This window comes from Macrobrachium rosenbergii, chromosome 52, assembly GCF_040412425.1.
Source record: "Macrobrachium rosenbergii isolate ZJJX-2024 chromosome 52, ASM4041242v1, whole genome shotgun sequence".
Lineage (NCBI taxonomy): Eukaryota > Metazoa > Arthropoda > Malacostraca > Decapoda > Palaemonidae > Macrobrachium > Macrobrachium rosenbergii.
Genome location: NC_089792.1, coordinates 27,377,779 through 27,405,281, shown reverse-complemented (window position 1 = coordinate 27,405,281; position 27,503 = coordinate 27,377,779). Strand labels below are relative to the sequence as shown.

The 27,503-nt window shown below is 46.0% G+C and overlaps 1 protein-coding gene across 1 annotated transcript; it reads right to left on the bottom strand.

The window, feature by feature from the left end:
- Positions 1 to 23,260, bottom strand: LOC136833944 (uncharacterized). The gene is made up of 3 exons (XM_067096225.1): positions 23,126 to 23,260; positions 649 to 748; positions 1 to 297 (listed from the first exon to the last, which is right to left on the bottom strand). The coding sequence occupies exons 1-3, from the start codon at positions 23,131 to 23,133 to the stop codon at positions 1 to 3; spliced, it is 405 nt and encodes a 134-aa protein (XP_066952326.1). The 5' UTR covers positions 23,134 to 23,260.
- Positions 23,261 to 27,503: the final 4,243 nt, after the last annotated feature.

The window sequence follows — 27,503 nt, the reverse complement described above, 5'->3', positions numbered from 1 at the left end:
TCATACACAGTGTTGGGGGCTGTAATGAATTCCCAGATGATTGCAATCTATTTTGATGCATTTCTTCTTCGTCATAAACAGTGCCTGGCGGTTGTAATCTACCTGTTTGCCGTCTGTTTTGTAGGTCATCATCTTCATACACTGTATTGGGAGCTTGCAGTCTTCCAGAAGCCTGTAGTCTGTTAGGACCACCATGTAATCTACTATGTACGCTTTTAGTATGGGTAATCTGACCTCCATCTCTTCGCCACCAAATTCATCATCTACTTTGAATTCTATTATATCTTCAACATCAACCTGTATGGTAAAATTGAAAAGTTTTAAAACTAAGATAGTAATGGATACACATTATCATCAATGAATGCCTGAAATCACTAAAGAAACTAATAGAGATACCTTATGGTTAGGTTACGCTGTACTCTAAGAGCATGTAACAATTCCCACATTACAAAATATACAAAATAGCACTCCTGGGATAAGTGACAAAGTTAATCTATGATATATAAGCTTGTGACATGGATTTCACTGCACATAAGTAAGGAAACATCAAATGCGTCATAGCATAAATGGAACTTTGACAAAGAAAATACTTTTCTGAGCAGACTTGCTTTACATACAGTACATAATAAAAATACATGCACAACTTACCCCATGAGAAGAAACTTCACCAGCTAAGAGGGCCTCCTCTTCCTCTTCATCTAGATCATATTCATAATCTAAATCATCTCCTATCAGCTCCTCTTCCAATCTGCCAAATAGATATGAGAGTTTTTGTACAACCTAAAACAAAATACAGTATATCTACAAATAATAAATTAAATATATCACACATTATGAAAGTAATATGTATTTTTCTTAGGTATAAAAACCAGAGCCTTTTAAGTAGGGGTATCAGCATGAGCTGGAACTGGAAGCTGTAACTTATTAACTGGGTAATTAACTGATGTTAGGTGGTGAGTGGGGTGAGACCACACTCACTTGCTCTTATCAAGCACACTTTCCTTCTGCTTTAGGGACTGAGCAGGAAGGTTGAGGTCGGATTATGATAAAACACACTGGTGAGCATATTGTATCCAGCAAAAATAAATAACTTTCATGATAAAATTAATCATTGGGATACTCACCTATGGTTATAGTTAGCTTATGTCTTCTCGCCATTAGGTGCGATCAAAACATACAAAATAAACCAAGATAACACTTGGCTAACCTCTAGGACTGAATCCGTAATCACCACTAAGTGGCATAGGAATGTTTACATTGTCAGAATTCTTCATGACCACACGCTAGGATGTGGGAGGCTGGGTGGGTTTCCTTAATACCCAGGTAAGTATCCAAATAATTTTATCTTGAAAAATTTTCACCATTTGGAATGAATCTTACCTACTGTTAAAGTTTAGCTGAATACCACACTGAATGAGGATGGTGGGTTAGTACAGCCAGAGAAACGTTCAACCAAGCGAACTAAAACCTTTTTAATGAAGGATAAAAAGCCCCTCAACATTCCTGCCTGTTGTGCGATCCTTACTGGCCAGTACTGTCACCAGACATTGGAACCACAACAGGGTGTAAAGCCTTCGTAGCAAGCCTTGCCAGAGGATCCTCACTGGGAAAAAAGGGCTCTAACTCGTAGAGTAATAGCGACTCCTGTGCCTGAGTCACAAACCCATAACTGACAGTCCAAAACTAAAGACAACTACCACCTTCACATATGAAGGTGTGCTCCTATACACTAGTGTGTACCTTCATGCTCCCAAAATTCAACAGCGGTATTTCCTAACAACTAATGATAAGATAAAAAGCAAGGTTACTATCATATTTGGTTCAAGAGAAAGCATCCCCGCCGCAATGATTGGACTAAGGCCTTTACATCCCATGCTAAATTTGAACAATTCACAAATACTGTAATATGAGTTAACAACAGTTACATCTCCCCTGAGCTGCATGACAACCTTCTCTAGCGAAAGGTTTTAAAGGAAATAAAGACGTCCTTTTACATCAGGGCAGGTGGGTACAAAAAAAGCCTACCTGGCAGTAGTTACTGCCTAACCACCTTGTTCAAGAGTTTGCTTGAATAACTGCAGATCCAGCTTAAATTTGCACGTGCTCTTAATTCCCAATGTTAAGGACTGACGGTTTGTATGTATATCGTGTCGGAACAACTTTATCATAAAAAATGATATTTTAATGATAAAATAAGGTTTGTTCATACTTACCTGGCAGATATATATATAGCTGTATTCTCCGAAGGTCCGACAGAATTTCAAATTTCGCGGCACACGCAGTGGGGAGGTCAGGTGGTTAGTACCCATTCCCCGCCGCTGGGAGGCGGGTATCAGGAACCATTCCCATTTTCCATTCAGATTTTCATAGTGCCGTTGTCTCCTGAGGGGAGGTGGGTGGGCACTCATTTAACGAATATATATATCTGCCAGGTAAGTATGAACAAACCTTATTTTATCATTAAAATATCATTTTGTTCATGAAACTTTACCTGTCAGATATATATATAGCTGAATCGCACCATTGGAGGTGGGCAGAGACAGCATAGGATTGAGAAACAAAACAATGTAGATGATTACACATCTTGGTTCCTTACCTTTTAGCATAGCTGACTTCGTGATTACTGTCACCCAAGTCTGCGTCTGCTTTACTGGAGTTTCCAACGAGGTAGAGACCTATATGGTTGGAGAGTTCCAGATGATCTGTCAACGGGACGTGACCACTATGTGCCCAGATCGTAGCCCTCAAGAAGGAAGCAAAGAGACAAAAATAACCACCTGACCTACCAAACATCGTGACTAGTTAAAAACTAAGGAAAGGGAAGACTGCCCCACAGTCTACCCACAACCATAAAAACACAACCAAAAAATTTTAAAAACTATTCCTAACCATACATTAAAGGATAGGATGGGTACTGCCTCCTTCTCCCAAGATCGTACCAGCCGAAACGTAAGGTCCCAATGAACAGCAAGACTCATACACTGTTCTTACGTCCTTTAGGTAATGAGAGGCTTAACACAGAATGACTTCTCCAAAAGGTGGCATTCATAATATCGCTCAGAGCCATGTTCTTTTGAAAGGCTACTGACGTTGCAACAGCCCGAACCTCATGCGCTTTAACTTTCAAAAGTTCGAAGTCACTCTCCTGACAACTCTTATGCGCTTCTTGAATGGTGGACCTCAAGAAGAAAGCCAGCGCATTCTTTGACATGGGGACGTCAGGTCTTCTCACCGAGCACCATAACCTGTCTGCAAGACCTCTCGACTCTTTAGTCTTGTTCAAGTAGAATTTTAGAGCCCTAACAGGGCAAAGCAGTCTTTCTGGTTCCTGGCCCAGAATACCCGCCAAACCTTTCAATTCAAAGGACTTGGGCCAGGGGTGAGACGGGTTCTCATTCTTGGCAAGAAAAAGACGGTTGGAGAGAACACACTGCATCGTCTCCTTTAAAACCAACTGACTTAGATATTGCATGAATCTCACTGATTCTCTTTGCAGTAGCGAAGAGCCACTAAAAATAAAGTCTTCTTTGTTAAGTTCCTCAAAGAAGCAGCATGAAGGGGTTCAAAGGGCTTTGCATCAGGAACTTAAGAACCACGTCCAAGTTCCAAGATGGAACCAAAAACTGAGGCACCTTAGTCGTCTCGAAACGACCTAATGAGGTCATGGAGGTCCGTATTGTTGGCGATATCTAATCCTCTGTGTCGAAAAAGACAAAATGACAACATACTCTTATACCCCTTAATAGTAGAGACTGCCAGCTTCGGAACTTCCCTAAGGAAAAAGAAGGAAGTCTGCAATCTGGCTCACAGTGGTCGAGGAAGAGGAATCCCTCTGCGAGTACACCACTGTCTAAATACGCCCACTTCGATTGATAAACTGCGATCGAGATGTTCTCCTGGCTCTCGCGATCGCTCTTGCCACCTGCTTGAAAAAACCTCTCGCTCTCGCCAGCATTTCGATAGTCTGAACGCAGTCAGACCGAGAGCGGAGAGGTTTTGATGGTATCGTTCGAAGTGGGGCTGTCTGAGTAGATCTGGACGAAGAGGTAACACCCTTGGAAAGTCTACCAGCAGCGACATTACCTCCGGAAACCACTCCTTGTAAGGCCACACGGAGCGATCAGAGTCATCCTCGTATCTTGCGACGACGCTAACTTCCTGACCACTTCTCCCAGGATCTTGAAGGGAGGGGAAAGCGTAAAGGTCCAGACGAGACCAGTCCCAAAGAAGGGCGTCTATTGACACTGCTCCTGGATCCAGGACAGGAGAGCAGTAAAGCGGAAGCCTGTTGTTCTTTGACGTTGCAAACAGGTCCACTAAGGGACGACCCCATAAACCCCAAGACAGTTTTTGGCACACCTCCTGGTTCAGAGTCCACTCTGTCGGGAGCAGTTGATGACGACGACTTAGCAGGTCCGCTCTCACGTTCTGAACGCCTGCTACAAACCTCGTCAAGATCGTAACGTTCCTGGAACTCGCCCACAACAGGATCTCTTTCGCAAGAACGAACAGGGAACAGAATGAGTGCCTCCCTGTTTTTTCAGGTAAGATAGAGCAGTGGTATTGTCCGCGTTCACCTGGACTGTGCGATCGGACACTTGATCTTGGAAGAATCGAAGGGCCAGAAAAATCGCCCCTAATTCCTTCATATTGATATGCCAGGCCACCTGTTCCCCTCTCCAGATGCCTGACACTTCTCTCTTGCCCAGTGTTGCTCCCCACCCCGACATTGACGCGTCGGAGAACAACACTAGGTCGGGTTCGAAGGCTGAGAGACACGCCCTCTGAAAGCCTCGAGGATCCAACCACCACCTGAGATGCTCCTTCACTTGAGGAAAGTTTGAGAGACAACTCGAGATTTTCCTTGTCTTCCCAGTTGTCTTGCAGGAAGAACTGAAGAGGCCTGAGATGTAGTCTCCTAGGAAAACAAACTTTTCCAGTGAGGAAATGGTCCCCAGCAGACTCATCCACTCCCTCACCGAACAGGTTTCTTTCCCTAGGAAGGCCAGGACTTTTCAGTAGCACAGCTGTTGACGTTCGGGGACGGAAAAGCCCGAAAAAGCCACTGAGTCCATCTGAATCCCCAGATACACGATGGACTGCGTTGGGTCAGGTGTGACTTTTCAAGTTGACCAGCAGGCCGAGTTCCTTCGTCAGGTTTAAAGTTGCTTGAAGATCCTCCAGACACCTCTCCTCGATGACGTTTTTCGAATCAGCCAGTCGCCCAAGTAAGAGCGACACACGACGCCTGCCAGATGCAGCCACCTTGCTACATTCCGCATGATGACGGTGAAAATCATGGGAGCTGTGGACAGGCCAAAGCAAAGAGCTCTGAATTGATACACCTTTCCCTCAAGACGAACCTCAGGAACTTCCTTGACTGAGGATGTATCGGGCACGTGGAAGCACGCGTCTTGAAGGTCGAGGATACCATCCAATCCCCAGGTCTTAAGGCTCCTAGAACAGACTGCGCCGTTTCCATCTTGAAAGTTTCTTTCGCGACAAATGGTTCAGGCTGCTGACATCCAGCACAGGTCTCCAACTTCCCGACAAGTTTCGGGACCAGGAACAGCCTGTTGTAGAAGCCCGGGGAATTCAGGTCTAAGACCTGTTCTATTGCTCTCTTGACGAGCATTTGCCTCAGCAGGTCGTATAGGATCTCTTGTTTTCCTGGACCGTACGACGGAGAGAGGTCCAAGGGAAAAGGCTTAAGGGAGGGGAGAAAGGAAAGGGATCTTGTATCCTTTTCTCTAAAACCGAAAGGGACCAACTGTCTGCCCCTCTCACTTTCCAGACTTCGAAAACGCAAGAAGCCTGGCACCCACCGGTATCTGGAGGAGAATCACATCACTTCTTGCCCCTACCTCTAGCAAGGGCTTTACCTCTCGAGAGGTTCTTTCCTCGAGAAGAAGGCTTCGAGGATGCTCCGCTTTAAAAGGGCTTCTTCATCTTGGGAGAAAGTTGCCGGGTTTGACGTCGTCGAGGTCACAGGAACCGCAGGGGCGCCGATGACTGAGCCAACAGGTCCTGTGTGGTCTTCTCTTGCAAGCTTGCAGCGATGTCCTTACCAACGATTAATTTTTGGGGAAAAGATGATTGGAAAGGGGAGCAAACAACAGTTCTCCTTTCTGTGCCAAGGAGACGGACTCAGAGCGAAGCCGCAGAATAGAGACCTCTTCTTGAGCACTCCAGTCGCAAAGTGCGAGGCCAATTCGTCAGAACCATCTCGGACCGCCTTGTCCATACAAGACAAGACGCTCAAAAGGTCCGACAAGGAGATCGAGTCCTGACTCCGAGACTTAATGTCCAAAGCTCCAAGACACCAGTCAAGGAAGTTGAAGACTTCTAACGTCTTGAAAAGGCCCTTCAAAAGATGGTCCATCTCCGTAAGAGTCCAGGGAATCTTGGCCGTCGACAGATGAGCCCTCCTACTCGAATCAACAAGAGGCGAAGTCTCCCTTAGATGAGGAAGGAAGACGTAAGCCTAAGTCTTCTCCGGTCTCATACCACATCGCCGCTTTTCCCGAGAGTCTTGAAGGGGGAAGAAAGAAGACTTTCCTTGAGCCTTCCTGGAGTCCATCCACAAATGGACTTTCTTGAAGGCCCGCTTAGTGGAGAGCGATTTAGTCATTTTCAGGAATCCCGGAGCTTTTCTAGACTTAGAAGAAGTCAGTTGAGAAGGAGGGGAGAGAGGAACTGCCGGCAGAAACTTGTCAGGAAACAATTCCTTCAACAACTTGACGAGGATCTGGTAGTCCGACGACGAGGACTGATCCTTCAACTCATCTTCAGACTCCGAGACCCTGAGTCTATCTCCAACATCGGGCGGGGAAGAGCAGAGAGAAGTTGGAGAGGAAACACGCCGCAGGGACCTCTGCTTGGAAGAGGAACTGGCGTGCAAAGCAGCTGGAGAACCAGGAACCACACGAGAGCCGACAGCAACGGCAGGTGGAGCGTCTTGAAGGGAGTCAAAAACGTCCATCGGGCGCCACGTCTGGCAGCATGGCGTGCTTCTGAGCGCCCAATCCAGCCGGGCGTCACGTCTGGCAGCATGACGAACGTCATAAGCCTGGCGAAAGCGTCATCAACAAAATGGAGAACATGACGTCACAAAAGAACGAGAAGGGAGGGAGGACGTCCTGGGGTGACGTCAAGACGATCCTCCCCAACACCCTCTGGGGACGAGTCTAGGGTTCCTTCCACGACGAGCAGCAGGCGAAGCAGACGAAGGTGACGAACGAGGAGCAGGAGAAGGAGACCGCCTAGATCTCTTCACTGGAAGTCTAACATCCTTCCGACGAGGACGGGACCTGGACTCTCTCTGCAATGAACGAGGAGAGTTGCTGCTGCATGGAGGCAATAAGGGTCCTCGTTGGTGACGCCTCTCTCTCTGGAGAATCACGGAACCTAGAGGCAGAAGGACGAGGGGGGGCGTCCTAATCCTCTTCTCTTGAGGAGGGAGAGCTCTCTGAGGCGCTCAAAAACGTCTTCTTGGGATGACGTCCGGTACTTCTTTTTGGGGAACGCATCCACAAACTCTGGCGAGGAGCACAGAGTAGAGAGAGAGGACGTGAAGCGTCCTCCTCCTAAAGCTTCTCTTAAGAGGGCGAGAGTCTATCTGACGGTTCCAACCCCTGCCAGGGGAGGACGTGTCAGAAGACGAGAAGCAGTCCTTCAGGACCCGAACACGAGATCGAGCCTGGGCAGCCTGGGAAACGTCTTCAGGACCTGCCGAAGGGACGCCAGACCGGTGGGGGTTCCCCGTCACCCTCCTTCGGCTTTCGACATGCTCTCTCCCTGAGTCCTGGGAGTCCAGCAGAGGTCCAGGCCTAGAGGCATGATGGGGCCGGTCTGACGCCCCCTCCACTGCACTGGGGGCACTAGTCACTTCACAACACTTATCTTGGAGAGCTGACACCTTAGATTCTAATGCACGAATCGATTCCATCATGGCGGAAAGCATATTAGTCTCCACTGGCACGATCTCAGGGGCTGGAGACAAAACCACAGGGTTAGGATCTAAAGGTACAGGGGAGTTAGGGCCGACATCAACACTTCCGCAAAGAGAAGCACTCCTGGAGGAAGACCTCCTCAGTCGATCACGCTCCAACTTCCTCACATATTTATCATACGCTCTCCATTCATTTTCAGACAAAGAAGCACATTCATCACACCTATCATTCAACATGCATATATGCTTCCTACAGTTAGAACAAATAGTGTGAGGGTCAACCGCAGCATTTCGGCAACCTCACCTTACATTCAGACATCACACACGCACGGTAACTAGCAGAGCTAGACCCAGACATAATGATAATCTAAATCAAAACCCAAAGAAAAGTCAAAAAAGCGTATGCCGATCTACCGATCCAAAGTCAAAATACCAAAAAGACAATGAGATACTCAGTAATCTAGGTCAAAAAAGCAAATCCTATGACGGAGGTGCAGACAACAGTTGTTGACAACACCGGCGACAGAGAAAATCTGAATGGAAAATGGGAATGGTTCCTGATACCCGCCTCCCAGCGGCGGGAAATGGTACTAACCACCTGACCGGCCACTGCGTGTGCAACAACGTTTGAAATTTGAAATTTGTCGGACCTTCGGAGAATACAGCTATATATATATCTGACGGGTAAGTTTCATGAACAAATATCATTTTTATATAAGTAACTTACCCAGTAATTACTTAGCTGACTCCACACTGAAAGGAGGTGGGGAATCGTGGACAGTAAAATGATATTTTAATGATAAAATAAGGTTTGTTCATACTTACCTGGCAGATATATATATAGCTGTATTTCTCCGAAATCCGACAGAATTTCAAAACTCGCGGCACACGCAGTGTGGCCAGGTGGTTAGTACTCATTCCCGCTGCTGGGAGGTGGGAATCGGGAACCATTCCCATTTTCTATTCAGATTTTCTAGTGCCACTGTCTCAAGGGGGAGGCGGTGGAGGGCACTAAAGTATATATATCTGCCAGGTAAGTATGAACAAACCTTATTTTATCATTAAAATATCATTTTGTTCATGACACTTACCTGCCAGATATATATATAGCTGAATCCCACCGAGGAGGTGGGAAGAGACAGAATAGGATTTAGGAAACAAATAAATGTAGGCGAATGACGCCTTGGTTCCTTACCTGTTAGCATAGCTGACTTCGAGGTTATCTGTCACCCAAGCCTGCTTCTGCTTATCCAGAGTCTCCAGCAAGGTAGGGACCTATAAAGCTGGAGAGATCCAGATGACCTGTCCAAGGGGGCGTGACCACAATAGGACTAGATCATGTTACCATACAGAGAGGGAGAAGGAGCAACGACCAACCACCTGACCGCCCTATCTAAGGTAAAAACCTAGCATAGGCTAAAAATTGGGATGTCCACCTCAATGGCCACCCAACAACCAGAAATAAACAACAACAAGATTAAAAATACTACCTAACCCCTAAAGGATAGGATGAGTATTGCCTTCTTCTCCCAACATTGTGTCTGCGGAAACGTATGGTCCCAGCAAAGAGCAGTCTTCAAATGTCGTCTTCACATCCCGCAAGTAATGCGGTTTAACACTGAATTACTTCTCCAGAAGGTAGCACCAAGAATATCATTCAGAGACATATTCTTTTGAAAGCCATCGAAGTCGCGATAGCTCTAACTTCATGAGCTTTTACTTTCAGAAGTCTCATGTCACCTTCTAGGCAGGAGGAATGAGCCTCTCGAATAGTACTTCTTAAAAAGAATGCTAAGGCATTCTTGGACATGGGAAGATCAGGTCTCTTCACCGAACACCACAGATTGTCCGATGAGCCTCTAGTTTTCTTGGTCTTGGCTAAGTAGAACTTAAGAGCCCTGACAGGACACAAGACTCTTTCTGACTCTTGCCCAAGTATTTCCGTCAAACCTTTGATTTCAAAAGATTTGGGCCAAGGGTTTGAAGGATTTTCGTTCTTGGCTAAGAACAAAGGATTTAGGGAGCATACAGCATTAGGACCCCTAAAGCCAATATGTTTGCTAATAGCCTGCACTTCACTAATCCTCTTAGCTGTCGCCAGAGCCGTTAGGAAGACAGCTTTCCTCGTCACGTTCTTGAGGGAAGCCGAAGACAGAGGTTCAAAAGTACTAGACATAAGAAACTTCAGGACAACATCCAGATTCCAAGAAGGTGTCCTGAGTTGAGGAATTTTGACAGTCTCGAAGGATCTCAGTAGATCGTGAAGATCCTTGTTATCGCACAAGTTCAGGCCTCTGTGCCTAAAAACTGCCGATAACATACTTCCTATAACCCTTAATAGTTGAGACTGCCAGTTTATTCTTATGCCTAAGATAAAAAGGAAGTCAGCTATTTGTGGTACAGAGGTCGTGGTCGAGGAAACTCCTTTACTCCTGCACCATCTTCTAAAAACAGACCACTTGTACTGGTAGACGTGATTCGAAGAAGGTCTCCTGGCATTGGCGATGGCCTTTGCCACAGCTCTCGAAAAGCCTCTTGCTCTGGCCAACTTTGAGATAGTCTGAACGCAGTCAGACTCAGAGCGGAGAGGTTTTTGTGGAACCTTCGAAATGCGGCTGCTTGAGAAGGTCCACCCTCAATGGAAGCGTTCTTGAAAGTCCACTAGGAAGGACAGGGTCTCTGGGAACCAATCCGCTGCTGGCCAGAAGGGGGCTATTAGAGTCATCCTTGCTCCTTCTGATGTTGCAAACTTTCTTATCACTTCTCCCAGGATCTTGAAGGGAGGAAAGCGTAAAGGTTGAGGCCTTTCCAGTCCCAGGAGGGCGTCTATGGCTAACGCTCCTGGGTCTAGGACAGGAGAGCAATAAAGGGGGAGTCTTGTCGTCCTGGACGTGGCAAAGAGGTCCACTAGAGGACGTCCCCAAATTCTCCACAACTCTAAACATACCTCCTGTGAAGAGTCCACTCGGTCGGTAGCAGCTGATTTTGCCGACTGAGAAGGTCTGCTCGATATTCTCCACTCCCGCAATGAACCTCGTGAGAATAGTGACCCTTCGAGCATGAGTCCAGAGCAGGATCTCCTCGCAAGGATGAACAGGGAAACGAGGATCGAGTACCCCTGTTTTTTGAGGTACGCTAGAGCTGTGGTATTGTCCGAATTGACTTGGACAATTCTGCCTGCAACTTGGGCTTCAAGAATTGAAGAGCCAGAAAGATAGCACCCAATTCTTTGAGATTTATGTGCCAGGACACCTGTTCCCCTCTCCAGGTGCCTGACACTTCCTCCCCCTCCTAGTGTTGCTCCCCATCCTTCCCTGGACGCGCCGGAAAACAACACTCAGGTCGGGGCTCTGAAGGCTAAGAGAAACCCCTTCTGCAAGCTTTCAAGGGGTCGAACCACCACTTCAGATGATCCTTGACAAAAGGAGATATCTTCAAAATCTCTTCCAGATTCTCCTTTTCCTCCAGTTCTCCACCAAGAAAAACTGGAGTGGTCTGAGATGGAGCCTCCCAGGGAAACAAACTTCTCCAGCGAGGAAATGGTCCCCAGCAAACTCATCCATTCCCTCACCGAGCATGTTTCTTTCCCTAGAAAGGACGAAACTTTTGCTTAAGCAAAGCCGCTGCCGTTCCTCGGGATGGAAAAGCTCGAAAAGCCACTGAATCCATCTGAATCCCCAGATAGACGATGGACTGCGTCGGGATCAGATGGGACTTTTCTTGGTTCACAAGAAGTCCCAGGGACTTTGTCAAATTCAGCGTGAAAGTCAGGTCCTCCAGACACTTCTCCCGAGAAGAGGCTCGGATGAGCCAGTCGTCCAGGTAGAATGACACACTTAACACCCGCCAGGTGAAGCCACCGCAACATTTTTCATGATCACCGTGAAGATCATGGGAGCGTGCACAAACCAAAGCAGAGAGCTCTGAACTGGAAGACTCGTCCCCCCAGCACAAATCTCAGGTACTTCCTTGATTGAGGATGAATGGGAACATGGAAGTACGCATCCTGTAAGTCCAGAGAGACCATCCAGTCCCCTGGTCTTAAAGCCCCTAGAACCGACTGGGGCGTTTCCATCTTGAATCTGTCCTTCGAAATAAAACGATTCAAGACGCTTACATCTAGGACCGGTCTCCACTCTCCCGACTGTTTCGGGACTAAGAAAAGCCTGTTGTAGAACCCCGAGAATCCAACTTCAGAACTTGTTCCACGGCTCTCTTCTCTAACAACTGCTCCAGGAGGTCCAAAAGAATCTGTTGCTTCTCTCGGTGGTAAGACGGCGACAGATCCCTGGGCGACGTGCAAAGGGGTGGAAACATGAGAAAGGGGGATCTTGTAACCTTTCTCTATGACAGTTAGTGACCATCGTCCGCCCCTTTTGTTCTCCAGGCTCCCGCAAAATAAAATAGCCTGGCTCCTACAGGTGTCTGGAGGTGAAAGAAGTCACTTTTTTCCCCTAGGTTTAGAGGGGCGCTCCTCTGGTGAAACCTCTTCCTCAAGGGAGACGATCTAGAGGAAGAAGTTCCTCCACGAAAGGGCTTCTTCTTCCTGGAGGACAAAACTGAAGCAGAAGAAGAAGAAGAAGGAGCTGGAGGACGTCTAGAAGAATGAGCCAACAGATCTTGCGTGGCCTTCTCCTTAAGACTTAGGCGAAGAAATGTCCCGAATCAAGGACTGGGGGAACAGATGGTTGGACAAAGGAGCGAACAATAATTCTGCCCTTTGTGAAGGAGAGACAGACTTAGCAGTGAAGTCGCAAAACAAGGCCCTCTTCTTTAAGAGGCCCGTACCAAAGTGAGACGCCAGTTCTTCAGATCCATCCCTAACTGCTTTGTCCATACAGTTAAGGACACTAGAGAGCTCCCCAAGGAAATAGAGTCCAATCGGAGCTCCTAAGCTTAAGATCTAAGGCTCCCAAGCACCAATCCAAAAATTAAACACCTCCATGGTGTGGAAGAGACCTTTGAGATGATGGTCAGTCTCTGACAAGGTCCAAGAAACCTTAGCAGTAGGCAGATGAGACCTTCTGGAAGCGTCGACAAGACTGGTAAAATCCTTGAGAAGAGGAAGGAACTCTAGGGCTGAGATCTTCTCCGTCTCATACCACATACCAGCCTTGCCTGAAAGCTTAGACGGAGGCACAGCTGCAAAGAGGTCTTGCCATGGGACTTCCGTTCCTCCATCCACACGTTGACTTTCTTGAAAGCCCTCTTGGTCGCCAACGAAGAAGTCATCTTCAAAAACCCCGGCGCTCTCCTAGCTTTGGAAGAAGCTAGCTGAGAAGGAGGAGAGAGAGGAGCCGAAGGTTTAAACTTGTCCCCGAACAAGTCTTTAAGCAAGCCGGTTAAAACTTGATAATCAGAAGAAGAGGAAGCAGACGAGAGCTCGACTTCAGCAGGATCCGAATCGGCAGACACCTCTCCCGCGACAGCCGGAGAAGCAACCGAGTCACCCAACACTTTAGGGGAACGAAGGCCTTGAGGTCCAATACGAAGAAGGGATCTTCTTTTCTCAGATGAAACGGAATGCTCCGTAACGCCCTGAAGAGCAACCGGCGAACGCCCTGAGGAGCGCCCTGAAGAGCGTCGTCACAGACGCCACGCCCAAAAACCGGAAGAGCGTCCTGTACAGCAGTCCTGAAGCCCTGGAAGAGCGCACATGGGAAGCCACGGGAAGAAGCTCGCGAAGGCGTCCTGTTGACGAGCGCCACGACGAGGAGCAAGAGAGCTAACAGGCGACAAGGCGACGACACAGGAGAAGGAGACGACGAAAGCGGAGCAGGAGAAGGAGACTTCCTTGATCTCTTGACAGGCAAAGTCAAGACCTTGCGACGACGAGGAGCAGAGTCCTTCTCTGCAATAAGAGAAGACAACTGTCGCTGCATCTCCAACAAAATCTTCTTAGAAGGAGAAGAATCATGTCTGGGAGGAGAGACAATCCTATGGGAAGACGATGGGCGAGGGACGCTCTTCTTCTTCCTCACAGGAGCAAGAAAAGTTCTCTCCTTAGAGCGGCTGGGGCGCTCCAAACATCCTCATCAGAGACGAAATCCTAGTCCTCTTCTGCGGTGGAAAAGCTTCAAAATAACTAGCAGACGAAGAAGACTGACGAAGCGTCCTCTTGAACACAGCTCCTCTTGAGAGGACGAGAGTCCTTCACGAGAATTTCACCCCTTGCGCGGGAGGACGCCTCGGAGGACTTAAAAGCAGTCCTGAGAATGCGCACCAAGCACGATCTCTGGCAGCCTGGGAAGCGACAACAGGGCCTGCCGAAGGGACGCCAGATCGGTGGGAAGCCCCCGTAACCTTCTTGCGGCTTTCGACATGCCTTCTCCCTGAGTCCTGGGAGTCTGACAGAGGTCCAGGCCTAGAAGCATTATGGGGCCGATCTGACGCTCCACAACACTGGGGAGCACTACACTTCACAGCACTTTGGAGAGATGTCACTTTGTTCTCGAGCGCACGGATAGAACTCATGATCTGCGCCAGGCCGAACCCTCCACAGACAAAATATCAGGGCCCAAGGCAAAACCACAGGGACAGGTGCAACATCAACTACGTTAGGGATTATCAGGAGAGGAAATAACCTGACTCTTGCACACACTCCTGGAGGAAGACCTCCTAACCCTGTCACGCTCCAACTTGCGAACATACGAATCGTAAGACTTCCAGCTCGCATCCGATAAAGGTTTACACTCCTTACATCGATCATCTATAAGACAAACATGCCCCTACACCTCAAACAAACTGAGTGAGGGTCTACCGAAGCTTTGGGTAGCCTCACCTTACAATCACTCATACAACATACACGGAAACTAGCAGAACTAGAACCAGACATAGTTAAAAGAGGTCATAAGCAAAATCCACAACAGTCCAGAAAAAGCGTGTGCCAATCCACAGTCCAAGAATCAAAACCAAAAGTCAAGAGAATACTTAAGTGGGGAATAAGCAAGTTAACGAAACCAGAGGCGGAGGTACTGTAAACAGATGTTAACAGTACCGCGACAGAGAAAATCTGAATAGAAAATGGAATGGTTCCCGATTCCCGCCTCCCAGCGGCGGAATGAGTACTAACCACCTGGCCACACTGCGTGTGCCTGCGAGTTTTGAAATTCTGTCGGATTTCGGAGAAATACAGCTATATATATATCTGGCAGGTAAGTGTCATGAACAAAATAACAAGTTACATATGAAAGTTAATGACCTAAACAAGGATAACATTGAAACAATGTTTCTTGTTTCCTTACCTGGTGAGAGCTGCTCAGATAATTACTGCCTAAGGTTGGCGCTCATCTCGACCTGTAGAGACGTGACGGTATAGTCACAGTCGTCTCTAAGTGGATATTCTGCAGCGAAGGAGTGCTCCGATGGCCGACAAAACATACAACAGGAACTTTGTGAAGAAGGAGAATACCAAAGGTTAACAAAGCTCAAATCATTCCACCTGCCTGGGGCACAGTACCAAAAACAACAAAAAACTAGTACAGGCAGTCCTCAGTTATCGGCGGTTTTCCATTCTGGGGGTGTGATGATAACCGAAAATCGGCAATTTCCAGAGCTTTTTCGGCGATTTTCGGGGGCTCCGATTTTCGGTTATCGACGCCTCTGTTAGGTATGCATTGGCGCCAATACCCAATTGTTGGCGCCGATAAGCGGAAGTCGCCGCCAAATAGACAAGCACTGTAAAACCGGATCGCCATTAACCGAGCCCGCTGTTAACCGGGGACTGCCTGTAATAGAATCACCTACACTATAAAAATTAACATGACCACTACCCAACACTAAAAAACTGGTGGGCACTCCACTGTTGTACCCTACAGGCTTCCCCAGAACTCGACACTACGAACAAAGCGAAGAGCTAAACACGTAGGAAAGGGTACTTCCTACACTTCCTCACCCGTCACTACGCCACCCACGGACATCGGTCCTAGGGTACTGCAGTTCTCATAAATAGTTTCCACATCCTGCACATAGTGCATTGTAAACACCGACTTGCTTCTCCAATACGTTGCTTGAAGAATGGAGGGTAAGGAAAGACTGTGCTTGAAAGCTACAGATGTACCAACTGCCCTAACCTCATGAGCTTTCACTTTCACGATTTTCAAATCATTTTCTTCCACTTGGGAGTGAGATTCGATAATAAGGTTCCTCCAATAGAAAGAAATAGCATTCTTAGATAAGGGTCTAGAGGGATTTTTGACTGAGCACCGTAAATTACAAAACCGTCCTCTAATTTTCTCGGTTCGGTGCAGGTAGTACCTGAGGGCTCTCACTGGGCAAAGCACTCTTTCTTCCTCTTCCATGCCTAAAATATCAGAGGCTCTTAATTGTGAAGGAACGAGACTAAGGGTGTGAAGGGTTCTCGCTCTTCGCCAAAAAGCTTAATAGGAAGGAACAGACTGAGTCTCCGTTCGAAAAACCGACTCTTCTGTCAATCACTTGAATTTCACTTACGCTCTTCGCAGTGGCCAGTGCTACTAGGAAAATAGTCTTCTTAGTTAAATCCCACAGAGAAGAAGAGCGCATGGGTTCAAAGCGGTCACTTGATAACCACTTAAGTACCACATCTAGATTCCAAGTGAAATTCTCCTCCCTTCTAGATCTGGTGGTGTTGAGACTTAATTAGGTCTAAAATATCCTAATTAGCAGAAATGTTGAGGCCTCTGTGACAGAAAACAGAGCTGAGCATTGCTCTGTAGCCTTTTATGGTGGCAGAAGATCTCCCTAGAGAGATCAACAAAAGAAGAAAATCAGCTATTTGAGGAATAGATGTCTGAGAAGACAAAACTCTAGTTTCTTCTGCACCAGGTCCTAAAAACCTTCCATTTTGCCTGGTAGAGCTTGTTGGAAGAGGCACGTCTACATTTGGCAATGACCTCCACTTCCGATCGCGAAAAATCTTTCACTTGGACAAGTCTAATGATAGTCAAAAGTCTGTCAGGGTCAGAGTGGACAGGCCCTGATGGAAAATCCTGCAGTGCAGTTGTCTAAGACGACTTGGAGTAGCAGGGAGGAGCCTTGGAAAGTCTACGAGGAGATCCAGAAGGTCTGGGAACCAATCCTTCTGTGGCCAAAAGGGGGCCACCAGAGTCATCCTTGCACTGCTGTGAGTGGAATTTCTTGAGAACTTCCCTTATCATTCCAAAGGGTGGAAAAGCACAAAGGTTCAGATTCGACCAATCTTGAATCGTCACATCTGTTGCCCACGCGAGAGGGTCTGGAACACGGGAGCAGAACAGAGGTAAGCGGTGATTTAGAGACGTTGCAAATAAGTCCAGGGTCAGTAGTCCAGCAGCGTCCGAAGGCTGACTACTCATCATGAAAGACGAAGCAAGGGGCGAAGGAGTTGCAGGTGAGAAGAACTCGGAGAAATTCCGAAGTAAAAACCTCAGAAGTGACGCATAAGGAGTCGCTGGAGAATCTTGATCTAAATCATCTTCTTCAGACAAAACTGGAGACAAGGGGCATCTGATGGAGGTGCCTTGGCAGTGGATTGTCTGTGAAGAAGTTGTAGAATGTTATCCAACTTGCGCTGAAGCAGAGCTAAAGCTGGATCCAAATTTGAAGTGGACTGACAATTCGTCGCTGAACTAGACGAAGCTGGCGCTTGAAGCTTAGAAGCCGACATCAAAACACTGGTTAGTTCCCCCAAAGCACTGGCAGCAGGCGGAGGAGTTGATGCACTACAATGAGTCAGAGCTCTAACGCAAGCGTCAGCGTCTGGGAAATCAGGCGTTACAGGGCACTCGGGCGCTTCGGGAAACTTAGATGAATCAGGGTGATTAATTGAAGGTAGGCGTTCAGGTAATATACGGCAATCAGCCGCTACTGGGCAATCGCTCGAATCATGGCACTTCGAATCAGAAAGACGCTTCTAGATGAAGAAGAGTGACTCAAAGCTCATTCCTGACATCCCTGCAAGAGGGTTGAGGACTAAGAGGAGGCTCCCTCAACCTTTTGCTGGAAAGTCGAGGAGCTAGATCGTTGGAAGAAGAACGCCTCTTCAAGGGATGAGACTCGTTGGGAAAACGCCACTGACGCCTACAGTACAGCGATGAATCTCTCGAACTAGACGAGAGCTAATGCACGCCCGAGACGCCTTTCCAACGACTGTCTCTTGACGCAACCTGGGATGCAATAGGTTGGTCCGAGGGGGAGACTGATCATGGGCAGACTCCACTGACCCCCCTTGGGCTAATGGTATGCCTCCTCCCTGGTTCAGGGCAGTATGACAGTGACCGATGCCTTGGAGAATCAGAGGGACGAACAGCCACCTCCTCCACTAACACTTCACTTTCACTTTTCTTGTCAAACTTATCCACAAGGACATCCATCGATGCTCCCAATTGGGCCAATATACCTACCACCATATTAATTCTCTGTTCGAATTTATTTTCCATGCTAGAGAAGCGATCGGGCTCGGAAGTGTGAAAATCAGAAGCAGGGGTAGCTGGTCTAGGAGTATCTACTGACACAGGGGAGACAGGAACAACAGGAGGAGATACAGCAGGAATAACTACATCATTAGATTTAGGAGTCGTCTGACTAGCTGTAATTTCTCATTGGCTTTAGCAGCTGCCTTCCTCTTGTGATCTCTCTCTAATTTATTCAAATGAGAAGTCAAAGTCTTCCATTTACATTTGTCCCAATCCCTGCATTCATCACATGTCAAATCAATGGTACAAACTTCCCCTCTGCAATTTGTGCACAGGGTATGAGAGTTATAGGTAACTTTTGTCAACCGGGTATTATTGCAATACTGGAAACCAGAAGAGCCAGTGTCCGACTTACTAACAAGCTAAAACGTCATAATCAGTAACAAAAACCAATCAAGAAAAAACAATGCCGAAAAGCTACCATACAAAGAATATTTCACTGGATGAGAAAAAAACAAAAAATACAATTGTCAAAACCAAGTTGCTAAGTCACACGATATGTGAACGATACCAATGGCAGAAACAAATTGGCTTAGTTGTCCCTCTCTCTTACTCCGAAAGTGGGTGGGATCTTGTCACCTACATAAAAACAAAAGATTGCTACCGTGAATTTCAAAATTTAAGCTGCTATTCAAGTAGAAACTCTTAGCTAAGTAATTACTGGGCAAGTTACTTTTATAAAAACAATTATTCACTCGATCACGGACTCCCTCGGCAAGCGTGGACCACGGCAGCCCCACCGAAACCCTGGGTTGTTCCTTTTTCGGACCCCAGAAGGATTCGAGGCGCGAAGGACGATCCACAGACAAGGCCATGGTCCCACTCCAGGTGCAAAGGATGATCGACAGACGAGGCTGTGGTCCCTTCCCCAAGATCGTCGTGCTGACAAATCAGCGCAATGACCTCTGCATCTCAGGGGTGTCCACATACTAGGGGAGAGGAACCTCGCGCCCTTTCAGGGTGCAGTCCTCCCGATTTGCTCTATGGGCAGGAGGGAGAACCTCAGCAGACCCCTTGGATCCTTCCTGCACTCACGTGGGCATACGACCTAATCGATCCAAGAACCGAGCCAGGAATGTACGCCTTTTTAGTTGAACACTGGTGAGAGGACTCTCCAGAGTTCCTCCTATCTGACTCACACCTCCCAGGGAAACCTAAGGAGGTTGAGAGGACAGATGAGGAGGATTGGACACCCCGCCAGGCCTGCTGGCAGAACCAGCAGGAGGGGGAGGCAGAGAGCAGTAATCAACAGGCGGTTATGAAGGCAACCCGGGTCCAGGAGTCCTTTCGCCTCAATGAAGCATTGTCCCGAGGAGAGCGCAGTGGTTCGCACAGGTGTACAGGGACTCTCTCCCTCTCTCTCCCCAGATGCTCGGACCTGAGAGACCTAAGCACCAGCCTGGGAACCTGGCTTGGCACCGGAAGAAGTGCCAGCAGGCAAAGCCAAGACACCCGCATGTCTTGGGTCTTTCTCTCATCCTGTGCCCGAATCAGTACGGTGAGCTGACTCTCCGACACCAGTTTGGGATAGCCGAGTCTCCTCAGAGACCTGGGTATTTGGAGTGGCTCGCGGACGAGCATCCAACACAATGCCAGCCTTCGAAGACGACTTCTCAGGACCGGCAACGGGTGTGCAAACCAAGGTCTGCACACCTGCCTCCCGAAACGCTAGACCTAGGGGTGAGAGATACGGTTCCCAGGCCCGAAGGTTGGGAAGAGCCAACGAGAGATCCCACCGCTTCCCCTGTGGAGGGAGGCAATCCCTTAGAAGTCCCAGGACAGGATTTCTTAGGGGGGAGAGACAGCCTTCCCAACCAGGAGGGAGCAGATGTCACAGGAGCAGCCAGGGTGGTGGGAACAACCTGGACAGCAGGAACACCGTCTATAGGAGCGGCGAAAGGGGCAGCGGGGCAGCCAGGGAAGACAGGAGCAGCAACTGGGGTGACCGGGACAGCCGGAGCAGGTGGAGCAGTCAGGCCAGCTGGGGAGCCATGGATGCCAGGAGCAGTGACTGGGGCGACTGAGATAGGGCTCAGGGCAGGTGGAGCAACCAGGACAGCCTGGGAGCCAGTGAAGCCAGGAGCAGCAGAGGTGGGAACCATCAAATGGCGCACGGTGGAGGTCACCATCATCGAAGGTCCAGCCTGGGACAGAGGGGCCACGGTGAAGCCTGGAGGCAGAGCCACTGCATGCTGGGATGCCAGCACTGCGGTCACCTGGGTCCCCAGGTGAGACGAGACAGTTACCGGCATCTTGGCGAAGGCTGTCATTATCACACCAGGTGTGACAAGAGACCCTGCAATGGTGGCGTGCCTGACATATCCAGGGAGTGCCAGGCTGCTTCTACATCAGTCGCCTGCTCAGCATGGAGAGCAACCGCCATGAAGAAAAAGTCGGGTTAGTGGAGACGAAGGGTTAGCCACCAAGAGAGTTGTCGGGGCGTATAACCCTCAGACGACACCTTGGAAGGTTTCCTCCAGTACTGTTTCCTCCCTTCAAACTTTGCCCACTGCTCAGGCGACCAGGCGCACAACTCAATGCAGGTAGAACTTTGGGTTTACACATGCCCCTGCAAGAGGAGCAAAGGGCCTGCGGATCAACATCAACATTCAAATGGAAGCTACTACACTTCTTTCTGCCAACCCCAGGACACACACTGGGGGAAGGAGAGCTTACGAGGCTTACTTTCATGAACTTGCATACTTCGAACACACAAATAACGAAATATACAAGGAAAAAGAAAGATCCCACTGGAAAAACAGCTCAACAACAGTCAGGTCAGAGAGAGAAGAACACACGTCTGCACCACATGATGGCCGAAAGCAAATTTGAATGTTTACATCTGGGCAGGTGGGACTCCTGCCTACCCGACGGTAGTTAACTACCTAACCACCTTGTTTGAAAGCTCAACTGCTGTTTCCAGCTGCGTTGTAAGTAATTCCTAATGTAAAGGACCAGTGGTTTGTATATCATGTAGGAACAAGCAAAATTACAGTCAACAGCCAAGTGCTGGGACCTAGGAGTCATACACTGCTGAAAATAATGTTGACACAATTGTTAGGAGAGGGGTGGATAGTAAGTTGGGTGGAAGAAAGAAAATGTGAATAAAGGTGGGTAAAAGGATGAAAGGGGTTGCAGCTAAGGGTCAAAGAGATGATGCAAACCTTAAGTAATGCCTACAGTTCACTGCATGAGATACACTGACAGCACTACCCCTACAGGAGACACCCTACTCAAGGTTAGGTTAAGGCTGTTTTTGTTATATCATGGCCTAAGTTGGACGACGTCCCGAAAGGAAACTTAGTCCCAGCGATCTTTATTCTTCTGATATGGTCAAGATTACAGGAGGACAGGATAACACTCCCTAATTTATCATTTATACAAGCCCATCCACATGCTTTTATCATCTTGTACTTTTTCACAGTTTCGGAATCAGCACCTTTTCTCCATTCGGGTAGTTTACAGTTTAGTTAGCCAGGCCGTGCAACACCTGCTGCCCAGACTACAATCACTCCGCCAAGGTAAGTAGTTCTGCGACCCGACCCTGCTCGAGACCCAGCGACTCCACGCTTCCTGGGGTCCAGGGGCAAAGCCCCGGCCAGGTTAGGGCACGCCACCCTATGTTCGGTTAGGTTGGTTACATCTGGTTAGGTCAGGACCTGGCACTATAGGAAAATTTTGTCTTGTTTGTATTCGTCCGCCAGTTTCCTGGTCGGAACCTACACGACAGCCTTGGCCAACTAAACTGTAGGTGCTTCCTCCATTCTTTTACACACTCTAAAAATGCAAAATGTCCAGTCAAACTCATAAATCCATAACATTAGCATTTCTTATAACATTCCATGCAATCTGTACCAAAGACAACAGGTTTTGTGAATTTTCCAGCATTATATTTTGTCAGGTGAACCTGCTGCCACCCACCACAAGTCACTCCAAGGGACAGAAATGAACAGATAGCCTATTTTACCCTATGACCTACATAGGCTACATATGCCACTGCGATGTAGGACCTATATAGAATGCTATATCATCTATGAATGTTCCAGTTGATGCAAGGTTCTGGGTCAAAGTGAAGTTATACCCAACGACCTGCATGTGCCTAGGCTATACTGTCACGAATATAGTTGTTAGGGCAAGGATTAAGGCCCCCAAAACTACAATTTCTGATATAATTCAAGTGACGCGATGGGAAAAGAAACCTACATTTCATGACATCCTCCGGTGAATTTCCAACATCACAACCCATCTTCCTACCTTGGAACCTTCCTATGCTATTTCATTAACTGAACAATTGGCTGGGGTACCCCTGGCTATCTTACAAGGTGCCATCAAACCATATAATAATACATCCTGATGAAACGTGAAGCTTTAAAATGCTTGCTGGCCCAATTAATTACCCAAGACGATGCCCGACAGAAATGAGTGACGAAATCACACTCGCCAGCTTGTGCCACTGGGGTCACTACACTGGCTTTTGGCCCCACGTTACATTAGGCATCTATCGTGCACGCAAAGTCTTTGCCGAATCAGATCTTCCAGTAAATCCCACCATTAACAGAGAATTATATGAGTGGAGATTCCAGGAGGAAGGTCCCAAAAACAGTAGGAAATAAATAGCATTTCACATCAACTGTGAGGCATCGCGCGTTAAGAATGCCAATACCGGTAATATTGGGTCACCTAGCCACCATAAAAACAACGACAAGATTATCCCCTATAGACTTGATTTTGGTATACTTACTCAGCCATTCCACGTAATACGCGCGACTTGAGTTAATTTTCCAGAAATTTACAACGAGTTAAAGAATAAATGTGGTTTTCATTGAACTTTGGATCTCCAAGACGCAACACAACAAACGGTTGACTTCACATCTCCGTAAAAACTAATGTCCATGGAAACGTTCGTACCAATAAAATAAGCAACTCATTAAACGTTATTAATATAAATAAACAGAAATGTTATTAAATATATTTTACCCAAAGTAAAGAGAGTTACCAAAATTTATTACTAATAAAACACCACAAACAATAGTTTCATCAATAATATGACTTCTGGAAAATCTTCATAGAAAACTGAGGAAGTTAATATTTAGCAGTAACCATATTATTTGTTTAGGCCATATGCCTATGAAAACTGTTGACCATAATGGGCGCCCGAAGCATATTTTCCAAGGGGGCCATATCTTAATAGGCTACATACATGGATAGTTTCCGGTATCAAGCAGACAAACGCTTTTGACCCTTTGAACTAGCAGGTTAATTTCAAAAACAGTATCAGCGCCTGCATTTCTTCAATGAGTAAAGCAATATATATAAGATTATTATCACTTTTTTACGTGATTCATTTATCACACATAACCGCAGGTGAAAAATAAGAAACGGGGTGTAGGTCCTGACCGGTTTCGACTTTATTTTCAAGCCATTGACGAAGGACTGATACAGAGTATGAGAAGTCACAAATATATATACTACAAGAACAGTACTCACGAACATACACAACCGTTAGAGACTACATATCCCCCCCCCCCACACACCTCAGGCCGGTGTCGAGGTAGGAGTGGCCTTTAAAACTCATTTGGCCAAAAATCATAATATACTCTCAGGGGACAATGCTGATAAACAAACCATACGCCATCTCAGATCCACACCTGACAGGTGTCACGGAGGCGGAGTTTGGAAACTCATTAACACTACTACCCTCGTACTGTGTTTACAAATATGATAATCCTATTTTCATACATCTCTACTGCCTAACTTAAAGTTTAAACAATTTACAAATTTCTTTTGATATTAAAGGATCAAGTTTATACATCCTTTGACTGATATCCATATTATGGTTGTAACTTTCTTTATAAAGCTAGATTCAATTATATTTCTTTCCAGTGCATTCATTATTAGAATATACAATCCTTTTGCCCTTCCCAGTTGATAGCATGATTGTTCTCACTAACATGTACAAATATACCACTGTTCCCCTGTGCATAACTCACACATTTCTTATGCTGTTCAATTCTTTTTCCAGTGCTTTCCCGTTTGGCCAATAAAAAGTTGTCACAAGACTTACACGGAATTTTATATACACACCCTTTAGTATTGTCAGGGGAGTTCTTGATAAGTACATTTTTCATTGTTTTATTGTTCTTAAATGCGAAAAGTGCTGAAGGATCTTTCCACTGTGCATGTGGGTGCTGGCAGAGTCAAAAGAATGAGTAAGTCATGGCGTTCGGCGGGATAAAACTCAGTACGTGGCAACAATTCCAGGATTTCGGGGTGGGGACAAGTGCCCACCCAGCTTGCCCTTACGCGCTGGCGCCCATGTGATTATAAATATCAAGATCTAAACAAAATATTCTGTTGTTACCCGAAACAGGTCATCATAAAGCATAGTTGTACTATCTGTATAGTTTTAACAGTTTCAATATTACAGGAGAAACATCTGCCATTTACATCTGTTTGAAGGAAAAAAAGACAACATTTAGTTTGATGCAGGTTTAATGTAAAATGAAACATTATGTAATTCAGTACAGAATTACAAGAAGCAGATACATCCTTGAAGATGTGTCTGTTTATCAACTGTTTAGTAGGATGGAAAAAAAGGAAAATAAACCTTCGGGAATGTGAAAATAAAAATCTCACAAATCAAATTCCAAATTCATCAATAGTAAGATATGAAGTATGTGTAAGATTTTTAAGCAAGTAAAACGGAAAGTCTGAATATGGCTAAATATTTGGTAAATATCAAGCCTGATTGGCACTCCCTCTTATTGGAGGGAATCATTTCTCCTTTCGCTAAAACGGGTTATATTGTCCACCTGGAAAAACCAATTAGTAGAAAATACGATTGTCTTTGATAATGCACTATGGTTTGTAGAGAGGAGCACTGCTTTGTCCCAGTTGTTGATGCGGTTAAGAAAAAGATCAGGAATGAATAGGCTGTGAAGGTGATTTCTGTGTTTTCTTTGGAAACCATCAGTAAGGATAACATCAGGAGACTGAAGTACCTCTGCCCTATTTGTTATGATAGAGTCCTCTCAATGCTGTGCTGTATGAGGGAGGAAACTGAAATGCGAAATTCTATTACAGTACAGCGGGATTCCTTGTCTGGTGAGGGAGGTGCTGAAGAAGATGCTACTATGATCGCTGAGTGGAATACAAAAATGTTAAACTTTAGAGAACCTGAGATGAGACATGAGACATGATGGCGTGATGAACTTTGCCCAGATCGTTGACTCAAGGACTGATGATACCATGAAGGAAATAGAAATGCTAAATATTGAAATGAAGAAGGTGACAGCTCCTAAAATAGAGAGGACACCTGATGCAGATATAGTCAAGAAAAGAAACTGTTTGTAATACTAATAAGGACACTTCATTTTCAGTTTTCTGTAAAAAAAAACTATTGAGATGGCTATTCGTCTGTCCATCTGCACTTTTTTCTGTCCTCCCTCAGATCTTAAAACTACTGAGGCTAGAGGGCTGCAAATTGTTATGTTGATCATCCACCCTTCAATCATCAAACATACCAAATTGCAGCCCTCTAGTCTCAGTAGTTTTTGTTTTTTAAGATTAAAGTGACCCACGATCGTGTGTCTGGCACCGCTGTAGGTGCCAACAATACAGGCCACCACTGGGCCACGGCTGAAAGTTTCATAGGCCTCGGCTGAGAGTTTAATGGGCCGTGGATGAGAGTTTCATACAGCATCATATGCTGTACAGAAAACTCGATTGCACCGAAGAAACTTTCGGCGCATTTTTTACTTGTTAATTATCGATATTGGTAATGATAATAGCAAGTTTCAAATCAAATTCTGTTATAAAAGAGAATATTTTAGTCTTTTTATATACTAGTACTTTTGGCGTTTACATCTAATACAAATGGTAAGACGCAACATTTTATCTAACTGCCAGCATTTTGTTAGAAAACTGCTCCATGATGGCTTTCCCGTGGTATCCTAAAAAGAATTTGTTTACAAATTAATTTTTTTAAAGCTATGTCTATTACAGTAGCAAGTACAATTTTAAAAAGCATTAAAATCTGTCACAAATTTTGAATAGGACTGACATGCAAGAATATTGATTTTGTAAATAATATAATTTAATAAAGGCGGTAACCTTTAATTTCAGATACCTTACTGTGATTGCACGCAGGATCTGTAATCTGGAAGTTGCGGCACAGTAAGATATCAAATTTTAGTGTACATCACATCACTTTTCTTAAGAAAAAAGGACGTTTTCTGAGTTCTCTGATTTTCATTATATGTTGAATGAGCTCCATGAAGGCTCTGAAGCCACTACCTGGTCCTAACCTCAGGTCCCTATAATACTGTAATATATTTATCAAATTTGCTGTTCTCTGTAACTGTACTTTACTGCTTACTGTTTCTTCCTATTTTTCCAAGGCCCACTTCTGAGAAGGCTCTCTGCTAGACCTCCAAACTCATTCGTCATATAAATAGTAACAGTGCAGAGATATTCTGAAATTTATACGGCGTACTTCATATTAATTGTCAAATCAGCACTGCCATAACACTCAGAATATAGACAAGTCTTTCATTTTTTTGAACTTCTGATAAATTTAAGCGCTCTACAATCAACATTCGAATTGTATCTTGACTCAAGTAATTGGAGACCATCTGTAGCTATCCTTGGGTTGACTTCAAAGCATGTCTCTTTCTTAAAGTAACCCTTGATAATCATCATTACATCTTACTGTCCTGTCTTCCTTAGATCCACTGATTCCATGACTGCTGCCTTCAAGTTTCATTCGTATCATAAACTCCTCCCCCTTTAGGGTATATACCCAAGTTAATTATTTACCTCATTTTCTCAAATATTTTATTTTCCGTTTTTTTCAAGGTCAAATATATTTTTTAATCATACCAGTATCTTCAACATCATAATTATCATCACCGTCCTAGCTCAGATTTGGAGGGCCTCCTATCGGTCCTCATTCAACCCATCAGGTGTGCCCCTGTTATGCAGTTATACTTTATAGTCTTGAACAACTAGTTTTCTACATCATAGCTATTTTGGAATAACAGAATTTTTTCATTTCCGCCTGAAATTGTTTTTCAGTTACTGGGACAACTTATGGAACAATCAAGTCGTCGCATGATTAG